General features: G+C 45.1%; 2 protein-coding genes across 8 annotated transcripts in view; one reads left to right on the top strand and one right to left on the bottom strand.

The window, feature by feature from the left end:
* Positions 1-4,021, bottom strand: part of MAPKAP1 (MAPK associated protein 1) — a 111,349-nt gene extending 107,328 nt beyond the window's left edge. For 2 of the 3 annotated variants that reach the window (XM_064170979.1, XM_064170980.1), the window contains exon 1: positions 3,906-4,001. The gene's annotated coding sequence lies outside the window, so the exon portion shown is untranslated. Of the gene's footprint in view, positions 1-3,905 lie in introns of all 3 variants that reach the window. The other variant, XM_064170981.1, reaches the window with a different exon arrangement.
* Positions 4,022-6,862: 2,841 nt separating this feature from the next.
* PBX3 (PBX homeobox 3) overlaps positions 6,863-19,893 on the top strand; it is a 118,976-nt gene continuing 105,945 nt past the window's right edge. For 2 of the 5 annotated variants that reach the window (XM_064171379.1, XM_064171380.1), the window contains exons 1-2: positions 6,864-8,086; positions 9,089-9,162. In XM_064171379.1, the coding sequence (XP_064027449.1) occupies positions 7,890-8,086; positions 9,089-9,162 (271 nt within the window). In that variant the 5' untranslated portion in view covers positions 6,864-7,889. Of the gene's footprint in view, positions 8,087-9,088; positions 9,163-19,893 lie in introns of all 5 variants that reach the window. The other 3 variants (XM_064171377.1, XM_064171375.1, XM_064171378.1) reach the window with 3 other exon arrangements.

Raw genomic sequence — 19,893 nt, 5'->3', positions numbered from 1 at the left:
ACAAGACCTTTGGAACAGCCTCAGTGCAGCACCACAACAGTATCATAGCCAGATCTCCTGCTCCTCCACACTGATGCATGCTTGGGTTCCTCCAGCATTTGTGTATTAAACAGAAAACATACAAAAGCAAACAGCTTCCTATTTGTGTTTTTTCCCCCAGTTTGTTGCCATTCCACTTCTGATTGCATGAAGATATTTTAATTGTATAAAATTTATTACTATACTGATTTTTTAAAAAATAATACAACAGGGTGCAAGCTGCTTCTGACTACACAAATGCTCATGTTAAAAATCTTCTGAGACTTCAACCCCCTTTGGGACTTTATATAAAATGTAACTGACGTGGACAGTGGCATTGAGTGCAGCCCCAGCAAGTTTGCTGATGACTCCAAGCTGTGTGGTGCAGCAGACACACTGGAGGGAAGGGATGTCATCCAGAAGGATGTGGACAGGCTGGAGGGGTGGGCACAAGCCAACCTCAGGAGGTTCAACAAGACCAAGTGCATGGTCCTGCATCTGCGTCGGGGCAATGCCAAGCACAAATCCAGGCTGGGCAGTGAGTGGCTGGAGAGCAGTGCTGAGGAAAGGGACTTGAGGGTGCTGGTAGATGAGAAGCTCAACATGAGCCAGCAGTGTGCACTTGCAGCCTGGAGGGCCAACCAGAGCCTGAGCTGCATCAGGAGAAGTGTGGCCAGCAGGTCGAGGGAGATGATTCTTCCCCTCTACTCCGCTCTGGTGAGACCCACCTGGAGTCCAGTTCTGGAGCCTCCATTACAAGAAGGATGTGGAGACGCTGGAGTGTGCCCAGAGAAGGGCCACTGGGATGATCAGAAGGCTGAGCACCTCTCCTATGAGGACAGACTGAAAGAGTTAGGGCTGTTCAGTCTGGAGAAGAGGAAGCTCCAAGGTGACCTTATTGTGGCTTTCTAGTATCTGAAGGGGACATACAAAAAAGCTGGGGAGGGACTTTTCAGGATATCAGGGAATGACAGGACTAGGGGAAACGGAGCGAAGCTGGAGATGAGTAGGTTCAGGCTGGACGTGAGGAGGAAGTTGTTCAACATGAGTGGTGAGAGGCTGGAATGGGTTGCCCAGGGAGGTGGTTGAGGCCCCATCCCTGAAGGTCTTTAAGGCCAGGCTGGATGAAGCTCTGGCCAGCCTGCTCTTGGGTAGGGTGTCCCTGTCCATGGCAGGGAGGTTGGAACTAGATGATCCTTGTGGTCCTTTCCAACCCTGACTGATTCTATGTTTCTAACTGGACAGATTAACTTTTTTTCAGGAATAGATAATTTTCTCTATCCTCTCACAAATTCTGTCTTGGCAAATTTTTGGTCTATCTCCTACAAAAGCACACAAAACCTATTCCAGGAGCTTTGTTTTGCTCTCAGACTAACTGACTTTGATACAATGTTTCTTGAGCAATAAACAAATAATGTAGCGACTACCCTTGCGCTGTCCTGGATAAGAAAGTGAATTTAAAGAGAATAAATAGCTAGCTAAGACAGTCTAGGAGAGCTTCTTATCAGTCACACACACAATATTAAAATGCATCCTGGGGTCTTTGTTAAAGGTACTCACAGAAAAGTCCTCACCTGGTCACTTCTCACAGGTTGAGAACTGCTGCTTGCAGAACCCAAGACAGCAAAATCATTGCCAGGCACATTTAAACACAAGGCAGCATGAGAGCCATGAACTACCATGATACCAGTAATACAGTCAGCATTATCAATGCCCTTGTGCATTAGCATTCTGTCTGCTGCCAGGGCTAGCACCACTATGTTTCTGTTTCTATACCTCTACACTCCAAGGCTCACAGCCTGCCCCACTGTGCTAATTTGAAGCAGGGTGGAATGTTTTGGTGAGAAGAACTAGATCACAGGCTGTGGAAGGAAAACAATGGTGATGTCTACTTCCCTCAGAGTCTTGCTGAACAAGAAACGAAAACATTAGATAACACTCTCGCCATTTTTGGCTCACACTCTGGCTGGGCTGCTGGCTGAGCAACATTTTGCTCCCTAACCTCACCTTCCACTCACCTTTGCTTCTTAACCTCTTGGCTGAATCTCTATTCTTCTTTAGGACTGGGGTAAGGTTGAGAGGGGCAGGGGGAAGGTGCAGGGGTGGTTGAGAGTGCCTCCTGGGGACTCAGGTTTCTGGGAGGGGAGTTGTGCTTCTGTATTACTTTTACCTTGTATATTTCTGTATATAACTGTATATATTGTAACTATCTGCTTATATATTGTGCTAGCTGTAAATAAATAGCTTCATTTATATTCCCAGAGCCCATCTGAGTCTAATCTGGGTGATTTCTAAAGTGTGGGGGGCAGGTAACACCCAAACCATCACACCCACCCAGCTGCTAAAACGAAGAACTGGAGAAAGCTCGAGCTCTCCCTCCACTTTCCTTGGCAAATGTCACTTGTCCACCTGGGAAGTGAAGGGTCAAACAGCTGCCACATGGAAGATCTGCTGGCCCTGCATGGGGCTGCACTGCTGCTGGTGAGCTCACATCCTGTCCCACTTGTTAATACAACTGACCTTTTAATACAGAGGTCTGCTTCTCATGCTCACGACTTAGTAAGGCCGGGGAAAATCTGTGCTATAAAATGCAGAACACACTGACCATTCAGCCAAGCTCCTTCATCTGCTGATCAAAAGGGCAACCTAGGCAAGAACTTGGCTGTTGAGACATGTTTGTTACTTGCTGAAGCTGAGTGAAAGGGTTACATCAACAAATATACGGTCTGAGGTTGTAATAAGAAAGATCTGAAACATGACTGAGAAAGAAATGTACTAACTTGGTTCCAATCCACCACTTCAGTTATTTCTGTACACGTCTATAGACTGTGATCTCTATTATTTTTTTTTTATCTAACCTAAATAAGTGTCCATGAGCAGATCTGCTCTGAATTTGAAAACGTAATGGCAAGTTTAATTCCCAGCCTGGCATCTACCTGATAATCCCCTGAAACCTCACATCATGTAGAACATACTCAGAACATCCATGCCTGGCTCTAGCATTTGTAATTTACATGATCGCTACACTTCACTAACGCTGAAATCAACTCTTACTGTTTTATCTCCTATACAGCACTTCTCACTCCTTCACTGACATTCCTGCAGCTATAACTACTGATCACCACTCACAGCACACGTGAAAAAATGAGAACACACCCCAGCAACACAACCTGCGCTCATCTTGCAGATACTCCAGCAGCCAGAGCAATAACCTGCAGCTGTTCAAGAGGCCAAGAGACACAGGCATGAAACGTGCAACCAGCAGTCTGGACGAGGGGACACAGCATGGGAAGAGACCCCAAGACACAGCCCCTGATCAGTTGTAGAACACTTGCAGAGCAGCCCACGGAATTCCCGTATCTTTCCGCCTGCTCTACCACATGCCCCACTGCAAGGTTTCAGCCACACGTCCCACTTACCCACTTTTAATTTCAGCCCTACCTGTCAGCTGCTCATTTGCCGGCTCTGTTTGCCCCAGTGCAGCTCACTGGTGCAGGGCATTAGACCGCGCCTTGCTCCGCACAGCAATGCTGCTCTCGCCTCGCTCTTTCGGAAAGGCGCAGACCGGAGCCCCTACGGCAGCGGCACCTGTCTGCAGTAGCACCGGGAGCCCTCAGGGCCTTCTACTCCCGGGAACATCCCTCCGTAAATGCTCTTGCTCCCCTGTGACACGTTACTGCATCCCACACATTTAACACAGAGTTTTGTTTTAATAAATAGAGGAGGAGTTACGGCACTAAGTGTCGCTGCCTCGGCCAGCCAGTGAGACGTCCCGTGAGAGCTGCCGGCCGGTACCGGGCAGAATCAGCGCATCCGGGCCCCGCTCCGCCCCTGCGCGACACTCGCCGCAGCACTAGGGAGAGGACCCCACACGCCCCCACACTTACAGGCTTCGCCGCCGCGCCGCTCCTCTCCGTGGGGCCAAGCCTGGCGCCACCTTCCCCCCCGCCGGCGGGCCGGGGCAGCCGCTTCCGGGGCCGCAGGACACCGCGGAACGGAGAGCACTGGGCCGCGCTGCGACCCGGAAGCACCGCCCCCGGAAGCGACGTTGTGGGGCATGGCCGTGGGCATGCGTGTGTGGGGACGCGGCCGCAGCGGATCGGTGGCTGCTGCCACAGCGATCGCCGCGGAGAGCAGCCCTGCAGCCTGCCTGGGAACGGGGCCTCGGAGCGACCTGTGCTTTAGCACTCGCTTCGCGCTCAGTCCAGCAGTAGGTTCGAGGATGCGGAGCGAGTGGGGGTGGCTGCGGTGCGGGCGGAAGCACCGTTGGTTACCGCGGAGACCGAAGTCTGCTCTGTGCATGGTGTTTGGGTACGGAATATTTGCAGGGATATAGTTACAAACTTAACAGCTGAACATGTACAGTAAGGAGCAAGCTGTAACAGAAACATTGACAGAACCTTTTAATGAAGAAAGTGTAGCAGCTACAACATACAGCGGTGTTTTTCAAGGAAAAACAATACACGGGACACTTGCTTGATTAACGGGTCTATTTCCAAATACCGTAGATTCCTCTTGTTTAGAACACCGTGGGATTTGTCTTTATCTTGTAGTTTTACAGCAAACCTTCCACACAGTACTCGGTGTACTGACAGGATGCATTTAAACAAAGGTAACTTGGAAAAAAAAGGTGGCCGTGCTTGAAACATCCTCCAGGGTTAGCCTATGCCCGACCTAACTCATGCCTCCAGTGCAGAGGACAACAGTGGAGCCCAGCTGTCTTGCACACCTCAAACCTCTGTGCCCACCTGCACCAGTCGATCATACTAGGCACTTACAGGACTTGCCTTTGTCTTGGTGTCTGTGGCCTACTGACTGAGAATTTGTGTAATCCCTTGTTAGGCAGTGTGTCTACATCCTCCTGCAGAAAAAAGTGAAGCTGTAGTGGTTAACTCCTCAGCAAACTATGACCTCACAGTCACAGCTGTACAAATAAATACAAAGGAAGCCCTAAGGACAGTACAGGAGGGCTGCAAAAGTATCACAAGAGTGCCACTAAAGGCACATGTTCTATAACAGCAGCTAGTGTTGGTGGCCAAGCTATGGCAAGCAGCTGCAACTGCTCTAGAACATGGCAGATCACAGGTAGTGTGAGGCTATAATCAGGAGACACAGCAGGGCATACAGAGCCTTTCAGTCATTCCATGCTGGAATTTTTGACTCAGCCTCATAAAAGAGTAGAAAAAATAGCCAAAAATATTGAAGTGAAGCAGATACCAGAGCTGACAGAAGGGAGCATCATTCTGTTAGTTTCAGTACCAGGCAGCTGTTAAAACGGTTTCACATCTTCTTGGGAGGTTTGCCCTCAGCAGACAAATGCAAATTGATCTGTGAAATGTTCAAAATAATAGTAATTAAAAAGATATTTGGAGTAGCAATAAAGCTGGATGACACTAAGAGCACATTTGCTCAGACCACAAAATGGTACAGTAATCAGGATAGAAGATAATTAGAATTTGAATGAACATGCTAATTGCTTGGGGGGGAAGTAGAGTTGTTAACCAGAACTAATCCACAGTGGTTAAATGTAACCCTTGTGAGCCATGGTTAAGGGTTCCAAATCAGATGACATCCAAGTTACAGCCCTGAGTGAGGGGATGATGATGGTGATGTCAACCATGATTGAGAGAAGAGGCAAGCTGAAGCCAAGGAGAAAGATTAAGAGCTCTGTTTTAGCCACGTTGAGTCAGATTTGTCAACCATACATCCACGAAATGTCAGGGACAAGGATAAGATGTTAGCCTGGACACGACTTCTTTCATCTGAAACTGTCCATCACAGGTAAAGTACATAAAATGAATTAGAAATCATTTTAATTGCTGCTGTGGCTCTTTAGCTCCATGCTACAGGTGGGTTTGCCTTCCCTGAGTGGTCTCTATATCAACAGTTTTGTTCCACACTACTCAAAATGTGAAGAAAATTATGAAGCTAACTTCCCCTATATATTTGCATTGGGCAGGTGCTCTACAGAACAATTTGCAATTATCTAAAGATAACCCTTTATAGAATGAATTCTTAGTCATTCTTGCTATGTCTTTTTATCTTCACGTTTGTCTGTGAATATATACACAGACAGATATGAAATAATCTGGCTCCTGCCCGTTAGAGCACAGCTAGGCTACAAAACCCTTCCTGAGGGTTTCTGCCTTCTGACTGGCCTTCTCTGGGAGAAACGTGTGCAGGCCACAAAGACACAGACAACCGCAAACAGACCACCTCTGATCAGGCTCTGCCGAAGTTGGCAGACCCATGGCAAGGCCACCCTCCCGGTCACACTGGAACTCACGGACACAGCGGAAAGGACCTGGGCGACAGCTCCAGCCTGAGCCCAAGCCGACCCGAAGCGGCGGCCGAAAGAACGGGGAAGCTTCGGCCCGGGGGTTACCATAGGAACGGGAGGGGCGGGGCCGCAGCGTCGCTCGCCCCGGCCACGTGACTTTTCGAACAGTCCAATCAGAAGTTTCTCGGCTGAGGGGCGTGGTCTGTGCGGGAGCAGGCGGGCACAGCACAGCCTCGCGTGCACTCAGTGGCCAGAGCTGTCGCCGCAGCCCGCCCCTGCCCGCTGTGATTGGCCGCCGAGACCGCCGATCCTAGCAGAGGCCGCCCTCCCCTCCCACCCTCGGGAGTTCCGCCGCCGTTCGGCCCGGCGGGAGAGCGACCCCACGGAGCCGGACTCGTGAGGCTGGCGGCCCCGGGCGGGGCGGTGGCGGCGGCGGCTCCGCCCGGCGGGGAGGGTTGGGGCGGGGCGGGGCTCGGGGCGGGGCGGCGCGGCGGCGGCGTCCCGCGGGAGGGAGGGGAGGGGCGGGGCGGGTCTGCGGGGCGGGGCGCGGCGGGCTCCGCGTCCCTCTCGCGCGCGGCCGCTCTCGTCGTTCACAGGGTGACACGTCCGCGGTGAGTGAGTGGCGTTGGCAGGCTGTCAATCCTCACCGGAGCGGCCATCAAACACCGTGAAACACACACGGGCGCCGGGCGGCGGGGCCCATAAATTCCGGCGGGCCGATATTTTTGCACATTGCTTTGCAGAGAGTGTGTAATTAATTTTTTTACAGTTCTTTCCCCGTTATTTCCGCTCTTTTCTTTGCACAAGTTCAAACTTTTGATTGCTGCTGTTTCCCCCCCGTTGCACAGACTTGGGATCGTTTGTTATTTTTTTTGGGGGGGGAGGGCGATTAATTTGATTTTTTTTTTTCCCCTCTGTGATTGTGTTTTCTTGGCTTTTTTATGTTGCAATTTGGGGGTGGGGGTGTTCGCTGGTTTGTTGTGGTTTTTGCTGTTTGCCACCCTCCGAACTTCTGAAGGATTTGAAAGCAAGTTGGGTTTTTTTAATTATTTTTGTATTCTTATTTTTTAATAAATTTTGCCTTTTTTTGCAAAAGAAGATTTTTTGGACAAGTGGGGAAAGACATAAAAAGCAACAATAAAAATAAATTATTAAAAAAAAAAGCTTTGGAGGAAGATTGTACCAGGAAAAGAAAACTGCACAGAAACCTTATCAACTCATTTATCCAAGCCACAAATATGATGATGATGAAAGAAGATTGTAACTAAAGAAGAGAGTGATTTACTGCACCGGGAAGAAGAGAGTGGAATAAACAGCTGAGATCCGGTCAAAACACAAATACTGATTTTTTGTTGTTGTTGTTTTGTTTGGCTTTTTTTTTTCTTTCTTTTTTTCTTTTCTTTTTTTTTTTTTTCCTCCTTTTTTTCCTTTTGGTGTGTGTGTGCAAGAGCGAAGTAAGGAGCCCGGCGCTGAGGCTGACTCGGGCACCCGTGGTCGCTCGGTTGTTCCGTCGGTCTGTCGGCCGGCGCTCCCGCTCCCCCCGCAGCCCGGCGCTCCTCCGCCCGCAGCCGGCCCGGGCCGCGGCGGAGCCATGGACGATCAGTCCCGGATGCTGCAGACGCTGGCCGGCGTGAACCTGGCCGGGCACTCGGTGCAGGGGGGCATGGCCCTGCCTCCTCCCCACGGACACGAAGGGGCAGACGGCGACGGCAGGAAGCAGGACATCGGCGACATCCTCCATCAGATCATGACCATCACTGACCAAAGCCTGGATGAGGCACAAGCAAAGTTGGTTTCGTCTAACTAAACCTTGTTTTTTTTTTTTTGTTTTTATTTTTTTTTTCCTTTTTCCTTTTTCCTTTTTTTCTTTTTCTTTTTTTTTTCTTTTTTTTTTTGGTGTGTGTGTGTGGTTTTTGTTTCTCCTTCCTGCTCCTCTGCGGAGACCCGGAGTCTCACAATTAGAGCAACTTCTTGGTGCCGTAGGACAAATTTCAAGCAGCCGAGGCAGAGCCAAAGTTGCTATTTAATTATTTTTTTAAATAGATAGATATATAATAAATCTCTTAAGTATGTGATGCTTATGCCAGTGTGCGGAAGGTTGAGGCTGATCCCTGCCCATCCCCACTGGACACTGTCCGATGGACACTGGCCTCAGAGCCGCTGGGTGTCCGGCTGTCCATCTACCCGGCTGTCCGTCCGTCGGGCAGCTCTGCGGTCTCCCGAGCAGTGCAACTTTTCGCCCCCCCCTCTCCCTTTTCTTTTCTTTTCGTGTCTCCCTGCCCCCGAAGTGGCGGCAGATAAATTACAAACCTGACAAGATATTGCTGCGGGGGGGGGGGGGGGGGGGTTTACAAAACCCCAACCAAAACACCACCACCACCCCGGCTGTTTTAAATCACAATAAATACAAAAACAATGTGAACTCTACATGCCCACCACCACCCCCCCTCAAATCTCCTTAATAAATCAGTTATAATATCGCAGAACGGATCGTACCGGGGACAAGGGGGAGGGTTGATTTATGCCCGTCGATCGGGCGGCATTTGCACAAAGATAATTCGGTATAAAAGTCAAGAAGGGTTGAGGGAGAGACCCGGCAGCGAACACCCCCCTACACTCCGCTTGCCAGCCCCGCGGCCCGGTGCCGGTCGACACTGGCCGGTATCTCCCGGAGCCGGGCCGCGGGGCTGGCGGGCAGAGGGGTGTTGAACAACACGGGGATGCTTCTCGTGAAAGGCGCCATGTTGCTGAACTGCCGCTTTAACCGCTTGTTCCTCTGCTCTCTTTCAGAAAACACGCACTGAACTGCCACAGGATGAAACCCGCCTTGTTCAGTGTCCTCTGCGAGATCAAGGAGAAAACAGGTAAGGGCCGCCCGCGCCTCCGCCACCTCCGCCGCCGCCGCAGCCATCTTGCTCCCTCCTTCGTTCCACCCGCTGCTGCCCGCCGGCGGGAAAGGTGCCGGCTCCCTCTGTCGCCCCTGACGCCGCCTCGCCGGGGTGGTGGGTGCCGCCGGCCGCACTGCTGCCTCGCTGCGGGCCCGGCCCGCCGAGATGCGGGGCCCGCCAGCCCGGTGAGGCTGCTTCGCTGCGAAATGGCGCGGGGGAGAATCCCCTGCCGCTCTTCTCATAGCTCCCGGGGGTGTCCCGCTGCCTTCTTTACCGTCAGGATATTTGGCAAAATAGTTGTCTGAGCGGTGTTACCTGACAATGGGAGCGTGTGTGTGCATGTTGTTGGTTTGGCTTTTTTTTTTCTTTCCCTGGGGTGCGTGGCACACAGCGGGGACCATAAACTTTGTGAGGGTGTGCACTGGACAGGTTTGGGGAGAGCCGAGCTGCACCCCCTCTCATCAGAGCAGGGGACGGAGGCTTCACTGAGGGGTGCCAAATGATGGATGCTTTGACCCCAGATCCGTGTAGAGTTCAGCGAGGCTTGAGTTGCTCTTGGGCAGTGATATTTTAAATGCCAGAAATCTTAGTCCTGAAACTACAAAGAATATTTTTTCCCTACATTAAGGCACCACTAATAGACTCTGTGGATTTTTTTAGAGGTTTTTTTTTTTGGCATTTTTTTTTACATCACTGAATTTAGAAACAGGTTTGTTTTTACAAGAAGAAAATATGCAAAATACTCTGGTTTGTATTGTGAGAGTAAGAACATTTATTTTTGTCTGACTTAAAAAATAAATGCATGCATTGTCTGGCTATATTTAATATTCACTCACATTCCCCTTAATTGCACATTGAAAATATAAGGACCATAGAGGAGAACAGCAAACAAGAAATCATTGCAAATCTCAGCTGAGAAGCCTAAAAGTGCACAGTTCTCAGTAAATTATGGTGCTTTATGTCCAAGGGTTTCTTTGCTACCGGGGATCCACTTCAGTTTCTGCTGACAGCTAAGCACTAGGGTATTGACTGTGTTGTGAATATTAAGATTGATTCTGCTTTATATTGCATTATATTACCCGAGATAAGGGGAATGATCCCCCCTCTGCCCTCCCTCCCCACCTACCTATGGTTTGCCTCGATCAGCCTGTAAACCCCTTTTTCCATCCTTCTTTGGCTTGTGTTTATTTTCTGCCTTTCCCTAAACTTTTTGCTTGTCCTGCTCCGGAGCCAGCCTCACAACCTGCCCTCGGTGTTCAGACATTTTGCAGCAGGCAGATTTCAATTAAGGAGGCAGGCGTAGGTCCTGCGATCACTTTTATTTGCGGAGGGCTGTGAAAGGAAAGTATAGCCAGGCACATGTCAGAGGTGAGCTGCGAAGAAAAACCCCGGTCCTTTCAGCAGCGGGGATTACTGGCAGAGGGTGTTTGGTGAGGCCACTGCCGTCTTGGAGGCAAGCGAGAACCTGACAGGAGACTTGGTGGTCTGAAAGGTTTTGGGGTGCTTCAGCGATGATTTGGAAGTTGGGGTCCTGCCTTTGTGCTGCGAGTAGTTGAGCCAAGTTTCCAAGTTATCTCTTTTGTGAAATCGCTGAGAACCAACAAAGAGTGAAGGCGTCTGCCTGCCCAAAGGCAAGATCCTGCCAGCCCCAGCAGCGCAGAAGGAACGGGATTAATGCACCGAGTGATTGATGGAGATGAATCCACACCCCCACCAAAAACTGTTCCCAGAGGGGAACCTTGACTCAGGGTCCCCCAGTTGAGGTGAAATGTTGGTGTAGGCTTTAGTTAGTGTGTTAAAGCAAAGAAAACGTGACAATAAATTGGAACCTATTTTCTGTAAGCTGTTTTCGTGGCAAACAGCTCAAACATTTCAGAACTGGTGGAAGGGTAAACCGGTCTGAAATGCAATTAAAGCAGAGCTCACTCCTCTTCCCCTGGTACTCTGCATTGTCTTGTGTTTGGACTGCTTAAATCTGCCCTCAACTGGGTCATATGCCGGTGTTTAATTCTTCCTAATCGGAACCAAAGTTTCCCTTGGTGCTGGCAGTGGGAATTGCCGTGATGGCTTTATTGCTACCTTCTTCTGTGAGCGGAACGAGAGGTGAGGAGGGAGAGTGTAGCCTACACATAAAGTGTAATCACAGTCGTGTCTCTTCTGAAATAAGTGATGCAATATTTAAGTGATTTTTATATTGAATTATGCATTTTTTTTATATTTTAGTAGTTTTCAGTACAGTCAGTGAGGACTTTGTGAGACTGGCTGTGAGAGAATACATAGAAGAGTCCTCAGTTAGGTAGAGCAACTCTGTCACTTCCTTGCAAGGGTTAATGAATGCATCACATTTTTAAAAGCCTCTCTGTGTCTCACTTAGGGTTAGGAGCTGAAGATTTATTTTTTTTTTTGCTCTGAGGTGTTTACCATGTACAAAGCAAATCACTGAGCTTACTGAATTTAGCCTGACATTTCTTCTTTGACATTTTAACATTTTAAAAAGTGCTGCATAATACATTTAAGAGCTTTACAGATATTAATAGTTATGTGCATTCTTAGAGGCAACCACAAGGTAGCATGGTTTTCATAATGAAATTGCCACTTATTTCTTTAATTAGTTCAAAGAATAAATGATACCCAAAGTTCCACCAAATCCTCACTGACAAAATACGAAGAGAAGCGAGTGAGAGGCTGTTGACTCTGTTTTGTTGTATTTTACCTATTCTCTGAGAGGTCGCCTGGAAGTAGTTGAAGTTGCATGCTTCATGCGTGCTCACATCTGTTGCATACCTGTGTAACAGTCTGTCTCCTTGTGCTCCTACCAGTAGGAATTGAAACCTGATTTGCACCTTTGTTTTGTTTAATAGCTCTGGTTTACTGACAAAAAATCCTTCAGATTTGTAATTTTATTAAGCCTCCATTAGGACGTTGCTCTACCTGAGGTACTGGTTATTCTCATGGAGATAGAAATGAAAAGATATTAATTCTTACAGTCTTAAAATGGTTAGGGAATTGCAATTATTTCTGAGTGGAATGACATATCATTAGGTCCTGGATAGTGTTGATAGACAATTTGGGGTTTGTGTCTTTAAAAATCATTTGAGTGGACAGGAACAGACATTTATAAAATGCCCAAATGCATGTGTGCCTACATCTATCTATCTATTTCTATAAGCCCAACAGAAACAATGATAGCTGCCAACCAAACCCTAATTTACTGTCACCACAAACCCTAAACAGCATTCATTTACTAGTAAAGCCTAATGGCATACATGATGGTTTGCCAGATTTGTGGCCTTTGTGAGGCTTATAAGCAGGACTGACTTGGGAAGATCATAAAACTTAATGAACTTCTCGACGGCAGGAGGTGTCCGCAGGGGAAGAGAAAGGCCTGCTTGGCTGGTTGGGCTGGTTGAACTATTTTTTATGTCTAAAGAGAGAGGAGGAAAATGTTCATTAGGAATGTTCTCCCCTTGTGCAGAATTTTGGTTTAGAGAATTAAAAAAAAAAAGAGATGAAGACCAGACCAGGCTTCAGACCAGATGAAACTCCAGATCAGGAGTGACGTTAAGCATGGAGTTAATTTCTTGCTGTTCCCCATGTAAGCTAAAACCTTTATTTTTATTGCTACAACTGCAAATAGCCATGTGATGCCATTCTGATGATTAAAGGGCTGTATCTTGCCCTTACTTGCTGCCAAGCTCCTTATTGATGAAAATGGCCCAACTCTTTCAGGAACGCCCCTTGTCAATATGCTGCAAAATCTGTAAAACCCCGGTTAGGTAACTGGTTTGGGAAGGACTCCTTTTTGCCTGGTCTGCCAGCAGAATCTGGAAGTGTTAACCCCTTTTCTTCACTATGAGTATTTAAAAACTGAACCACAGGATTCTTCCTTCCTTAGAATTACAAAAATTGCAACTTTTCAGTGTTTGTAAACTATCATTCAGTGCCAACAACTCGCAGTAATACATAATAGTGCTCAATTGTAGCAAACCTGTCTGAGCATTGCAGGATTCAAATAGAACAATGAAACGGTACTGATAGCATACATATATACATGCATGTATGCATCTATGCATGTTAGCTGTTTGCTGAATATCAGCTGGGATGTTGTGGTTTATTCAGTTTAGCTATTTAAAATATTTATGTACCGTCCTGGTGTTTTTTTCAGCCTGCTAAATACATACTTCTTATTCACCCTGACTACAGAAGGAAGTGAGCATTGTGTATTTATGTACCTATATCTTTTCTTCAGTTTAAATTCTTTAGCTTTTGTTTCCTTTCTCAAGCTTCAGTATCCCAGATTTTTCACTGAACCACTGCTTAGACTTCTGAATGGTATTTTTTTTACTAATTGTCAGCAAGTGTGTTACAAATGATGATGTGCAGTAGGATGTTAGGTCATTTACACTGGCCTTATGGCAATGACATTGCTTTTCTTCATAAATATGCTACCAGGAAGAAACATCATTCGATCTTCTGTTTCTAACAAAATCATTATCAAAATTCTGTTTCTTTGGTGGATTTCTCACAAGGTACTTCTCTGCTTAAGAAAACAGGCAGCTTTGGTGGTTATTTCCATTAGAGATATTCATGATACTTTATCTTACAGAACCTGTAACTACACCATACCTTTTAGACCTTACCATTATTAATGCTTTTTGCTATATTTAAATAACTGTCTCTACATTGATTACCAAGATCAGTTGTTTTCAGGTATCTTTTTTTTTTCCCTTTCCCTCTCCATAGAGAATAAATTTAAATCTACTTGTCAATACTAATTTAAGTAGGACCAGGGATTTATTTTATTTTATAGCTATTTTTCACATCTTTCATTTTCTTTTTGAATTTGACATCTGTGCTTGCTTATTTGGGAACAGTAAATTCTCTGAGTTACTGTATGGTGTATTTTAGGATGATGGTTGTAAGTTAAGGAATTTTTGCATTCAGAGATAAATTATTGTATTAGCATGTAGTGAATGCAAAAAGATTTTTTTCCCCCTTTTTAACAGAATTTAACACATTTATCAAGCTCTAATCCTACAGCTTTCAGTGAAAAAGTTGTGCAGTACGGATATTATGCTGTCTTTTTTTCAATTGAAACATTGATTTGTGTGAAACATTAATATAATGATATTTGCAGCCTACCGTAGACAAAACATAAGCAGAACTAGACGTACTAAATTGTTACAAATGTAACACAATTTTTACACAGGTATGAAGGCTGGATTAATTATTATGTAGTGGTGCGCGGGAACGTCCGGTTTCTATCTGTCCTCAGTTTTCAGGCTGTTTCTCAATTCCTTGCACATCATGCACATGACGCTTTGATGAATATTTTTATGAATAGCAGGGCTGAATACTGAATCTGTGCTCTAGCGAGTCCAAATCAGCGGAGCCCCGAGTGGAGTTTTCCCGTCCTGGTATCGTTGGTAGAATTAGATGTAGCTGTTTGTATTCCCTGAATTGACACCCTGAGAAGAATGCTTTGTTTGTTTTCTCAGCAGTCATGTTTAATGCTATTCGCTTATCAAGGTGATCAGCATGGTTCAGATAACACATGCCTGACACAGCCTGCCTTTTTTCACCAGCATGTTGACCTTTTGTCACATTTGCTTTTCTCTGCTAGGCAATTCATGTCTTTAAGTATGAATGGAGTAAATAATTCACATCAATATTTAATATAAATTATTAAAGTTTCTGTCAGCTCTTATAGTTCATGCTTTTATAAAGTTGGAGTAGTTCATCAGCCAAACAGATGAATTGTGCTTCTCAGCTGGACATTAGAGCTCCTCCATAATGCTGTCTTTACAGTGGAAGTAAACAGGGAATTAAATATGAAAGGAAATGAAGCCTGCTACTTGAACAGTCCATATTTTTCAGTGATGCACATTCTTCAGGAAGGCTCAGAGTAGTAGATAAATATCTATCATAATTTATTTTGTTATTCCCATACTTATATATTTTTTTAACCTCTCATGTTGCTACCAGAAATGCAGAAAATCCCACTGACCCTGGCATTTTTGTCTACTCTTTGTTATTAGCTTTCCCTAGGTGCTCCAACCCCTTTCATGGGTTTAGGGTGGCTGTATTAAGGTGGGAGTTTGGTTGTGCTTTTTTGTTTGGATTTTTTTCCCCCTTAATAGCCTTTTTCTGTTTTTAAAGATTGATGGGGAGCACAAAGATGATGAAGTTTCAGGGTTTTTTAGACCTTGTTATAAATTACAGGTTTTATTTTGCAAAGTGACCTGTGATGGAAAGTAGATTCTGAAACCATTTTTTGAGAACGAGATGGTCTGATGTCTGATTGTGTTTATCGCTTCAGGAATTGGATAAAAATAGTATGATTTGCATAAAAGCATAGAGTTAAAATCATTATGCACTTACTTTAATTTTTTACTATTTTAGGTCTTTTGCTTAAATTCTTTTGTCAGCAATCAGTTCAATGCATGTTGCACAGTCATAGAAACTCGTAACAATGTATGAAATACTGAGTATCGTGCGTCCTACAAATCAATCACTTGAAAAGGGGGGTGGGTTTGTATCATGTGTTTACAGGTCAAAACCTTTCGCTATATGTAAGTCATGCGTCAACATCTAAAGCCAATCTCTTCTTCCTCGTTGTCCAGCAGGTGACTTTTTCAGATATTACTTAGTTTTTAACTATTTATTCTAAGTGGAGAATGGAATTTGGGGAGATTGTCCTGATAGCATATTTTATAAGAACAGGAGTTTCCTCATATATCATGTTGGATCTGATAGGGTCAACGAAAGCATCTAGAGATCTTCAAGTATACAATCTAAATTAAGATTCTAAACAGGCATTACAGATGCTGGTAACTTTGGCAATTATCATTTTGTTTGGTGAACAGTAGTAAAACAGTGTGCGGTAAAAGTGTTTAGAGAGAGAGGATAAATAAATTGAACAGTTTTGCAATGCAAAGTGGTTTGTGGTGTTTTTGAGGATTTCTTGGCTCTTGCTTAACTGCTATTGTGAAGCCTGGAGCAGATTTTCCCATTGCTAATGCCCTAGAAGTATTAATTCACTTTGATATGCTAATTAGAGGGCATTATGCAAGAAATGAGATTAAGTGGCAGCATGAAGCCATTTGCCTGTCAGTAAATTGAGAGCTTTAGCATCAGGAGGAGCTTTGTTTTTTCTGAGTTTCTCTTGGTTTTGCATATAAATAAAATTGATTGAAAGGTCTAGAGAAGCTTCTAGAACATTGGTGCTTCTTTTTCTCCTTCTATGATTATTTAAACTTCATGTTAAAGCCTTTCTCTGAATATTAATTGATCTAATGGGAGATACTGAACATGAAGAATTTCATTGTATTCTCAGTTACTGTATCTTAACAAAAGGAAAGTATTAGAATTCTTTGTGTCATCTGATTTTTGTGGTATTATTTTAGCTATATCTTACAGCCTTGTATTATAACCTCTCTGCCTGCTAACCACTTCTGTGCTGAGAACTGTACCTGCGTGGAGGTATTTTTGCCAGTTCTGCTGGTTTTGGGATTGTGAGGGCCTGGCCAGCTGAACAAAAATGGTGGGCTTGGATTCCTGGCTGATGGGGCCTTGGACATTTATCATCCCCAGTCACTCTCAGCATTTCCCGTCATTTCTTATGTAAATCACACATATATTTTCCTTCATTTAGGAAGGAAAGGGTTGTAATATTGACCATAGATTTTATTCAACTGCCAGAAATTGTGTTAAAGTAACATTAAGGGATTGACTTACAGCCATAAGAGCGAGGAAATTTGGAGCTAATAGTTAAACTCTGCCCTTAATTCAACTCATTGAACCTATTTATTAGAGCATATATGATACGTAAGATCACTGTGCTGAGACCTGCTGCGGTATTAGGACTCTCCAGGATGACTCAAAGATGAGAGTTTCTGATTTAGTTGAGATTTTCCTGTTTTTTGTTGGGTTTTTTTTGTGTGTGTGTTTTATTCAGCCTCTGAAAGTTGCTTTACTACAGTTTTGTGGTTAGTTTTCCTTTATAATACTATTTTAAAAATAACAGAGAAGTAATTCTGGAAATTGAGGAAAAAAAATTGTCAAAGAATAAAACCAAACCAAAACTGACCCAAGCCTCTCTAGTCCTCTTTGCCTGAGCGCTTGCAGAATGTTTGCTGTTTGCGTGCCCATCTCCTCCACAGATAGCTGTTGCAAAGTCAATCAGGGGAGTAGTGCTGGAGTGACAGTGCTTGTTATGAGCCCCAATAGTTATTTAAAAGAAAGAAAAAAGGATAAAGAAATGCCCCAGAGCTCTGTGCGGGGGCTGTTCATGCTAGATGCACATGCTCTCCCTGATCCTGGCAGCTGAAGTCTATCACTGTTGGGAAATTGTTAATATGAACCACATAAGACACAAAGCACTGTGGTTTCCCTGAAGCCACAGGGGTTTTCACGTCAGTGCAGGACAACTGGCACGGGTGCTGCAGGTCCCTGCTCGCTGTCCCTTGCCCTTCAGCACCTTTGGGAGCTGTGAGCCCTCTCCATCCGCCCTCCCTGCTCTTCTTCAACAAAGAGTTCTGTGGCGAGGTTTTCCTTTCAAGTGTGATGTCCCTGATTGTCCTGAGGTCCCAGGAGCTCCTGAACTGGTTGACCCAAAGAATCTGATCAGGAATTTATAATACAAAATCTTGAGTTGTCATAGTGACCCATGTTGATACTGGGAAGGACAAAACAGCACCTGACACTGCAAAATCAGATCTTCTCATAGAAAGGAAAAGGAAACATCACTGGTCTCCAGCTACTGATTTTGTGGTTTGTATTCGTGAACAAAAGAACTCAATAATGAAAATGTTCTCTAGGCAGCCTTAACTTTCTCAGTACCAGTAGATCCTTGATGGCATTGTTTTGGGAGGAGAGGGTGATGGAGATGAAAGCCTGGCCTTTCTGGGCCCTGCCTGTGCTCTGTGCTGTTGACTTGAGAAGCCTTCCTCCCACTCAAGTGAGGTGACCTTGTCGGGAGCAAACCTGGGGCTTGGCTGATGCCTTCCTGTAGGGAATACTAGAGTTTACTTTTCCTGTTTTGAAAATGGAAGTGTTGTGTATCAGGGATTTTTTTGGTGAAGATTGTGTTAGTTGGTGCCATGTGTTGAAAAGGAGTAAGTTTACCAAGAATTGGGTATAATGAAAATTGTTACATAACAAGTAATCTATTAGCACTATTTACAGTCCCCACTTTATTCCAATCACGGCCAGCCTAAGTGGAGTCTTACCTCCTGGAGATGAAGAGATTAGGCTTTCCTTAGACTTCTGCTTTCCTTGGCGTTAATTAGGAATGTTTGTTTTTCTAATTCATGGTTAGACCTGTAGCAGAAGGGTATCAGGCTTTTCTGACCTGGTGGTTAGTTTGCTTAGTGCAGAAGGAGACCGTTTGCTCACGTCGCTGGGATGCCTGCTTTTCTGTAGTGATAGCTGTTCGCAGGCAGGATGGTGCACTTGAAAGGGTGTTTAAAGCCTGCTTTCATAGATTTGTTGATTAAAGAAGGAAGTGTGCTTTTAGTGAGGTTTGTAATTACAGAACATCCAAATGTTTGCTTATTTTCTTTTGTGCGAGATCCTGCTAGCATGATTAACTGTCACTAGTAAGAACAAGTTACAGTAGATTGTGCAATGATTCTTATTTGACTTCAAGGATGTATTTATTACCATTTTTAAACAAATTATACTTACATGAAAAGTTGTGGAAATGATTGTGCACTAGATAAGGTGATACATTACATGAGTGGTTTGGTTTATGGAGCTTTATGCTGAGGTTTTCTCAGAAATTATAGCATAGCCCTGTCACTATAAAACCCAGTGATACAGTTGGTAATAACATCCAGTGGAGGTATTTTTAGGATTTCACTTGGTATTCAAATGGAGAGGGAGCTATCAGTTTTTCTACCTCGTATTTCTCTCCTTTTTTGTACTGGGCAAAGAGGGGAAAGGAGGCTGGAGGATGGCAGAGTGGGCACCTCAGTGTGGGGTACCACAGCTCTGCTGGGTCCCACTGGTGCCACTGGCTGCGGGGCTGCCGGGGTTTTGGCACTGCTGGCAGCTCCCTGGGCACCCAGCACTTGTGTGGGATGGACAGGGAAATTTTGCCTTTCACACACTGAGGATTTTTTTGTGAATTATTTCTGACTTCCTCTCCACTTGTTAGGGGAGTGACGTGATATCGATATGGAGCTTGGGAACTTATTGACTTGTTGGTTCTTGACCTTTTGACTGTGACCAAGTATAGAAATTGAATGTCTGAAAATTAAATGATAGACTCTATATACATAAATTCTTGGATGTCAGTGTATTACATGAACTAATTTCGGTTTACCTAAATTTATGGCATTTTGTGTTCAATAAAGGAAATATTTCTTCCTTTCAATATACTGAGAGTCTAATAATATTGTAGTTGCTAGCACTAAACAAATCAATTTCCTTTTACTGATTATCATAACAGCTGCTGTTTAATCACCGCGATTGTTATGTAACTTTAAAATCTCTAATATTTTGGAGAGGAACAGGCAGCATCTTCTTGCTGCGTGAGGACGTTGACGTCACCAGTGCTGAACTGCACAACTGCTTTTTATGGGGCTCCAGACCCGAGTTCTTATTTAGTTTAGCAATATTGAATGGGCTATGAACACTTGGCTCAGCAAACTGCTGACTTGAAAGGGAGACCCGAAATAACACACGGTCCACATCCCGATTTCC

This window comes from Pogoniulus pusillus, chromosome 35 (genome assembly GCF_015220805.1).
Source record: "Pogoniulus pusillus isolate bPogPus1 chromosome 35, bPogPus1.pri, whole genome shotgun sequence".
NCBI lineage: Eukaryota > Metazoa > Chordata > Aves > Piciformes > Lybiidae > Pogoniulus > Pogoniulus pusillus.
This window is presented reverse-complemented; position numbering and strand designations above follow the sequence as displayed.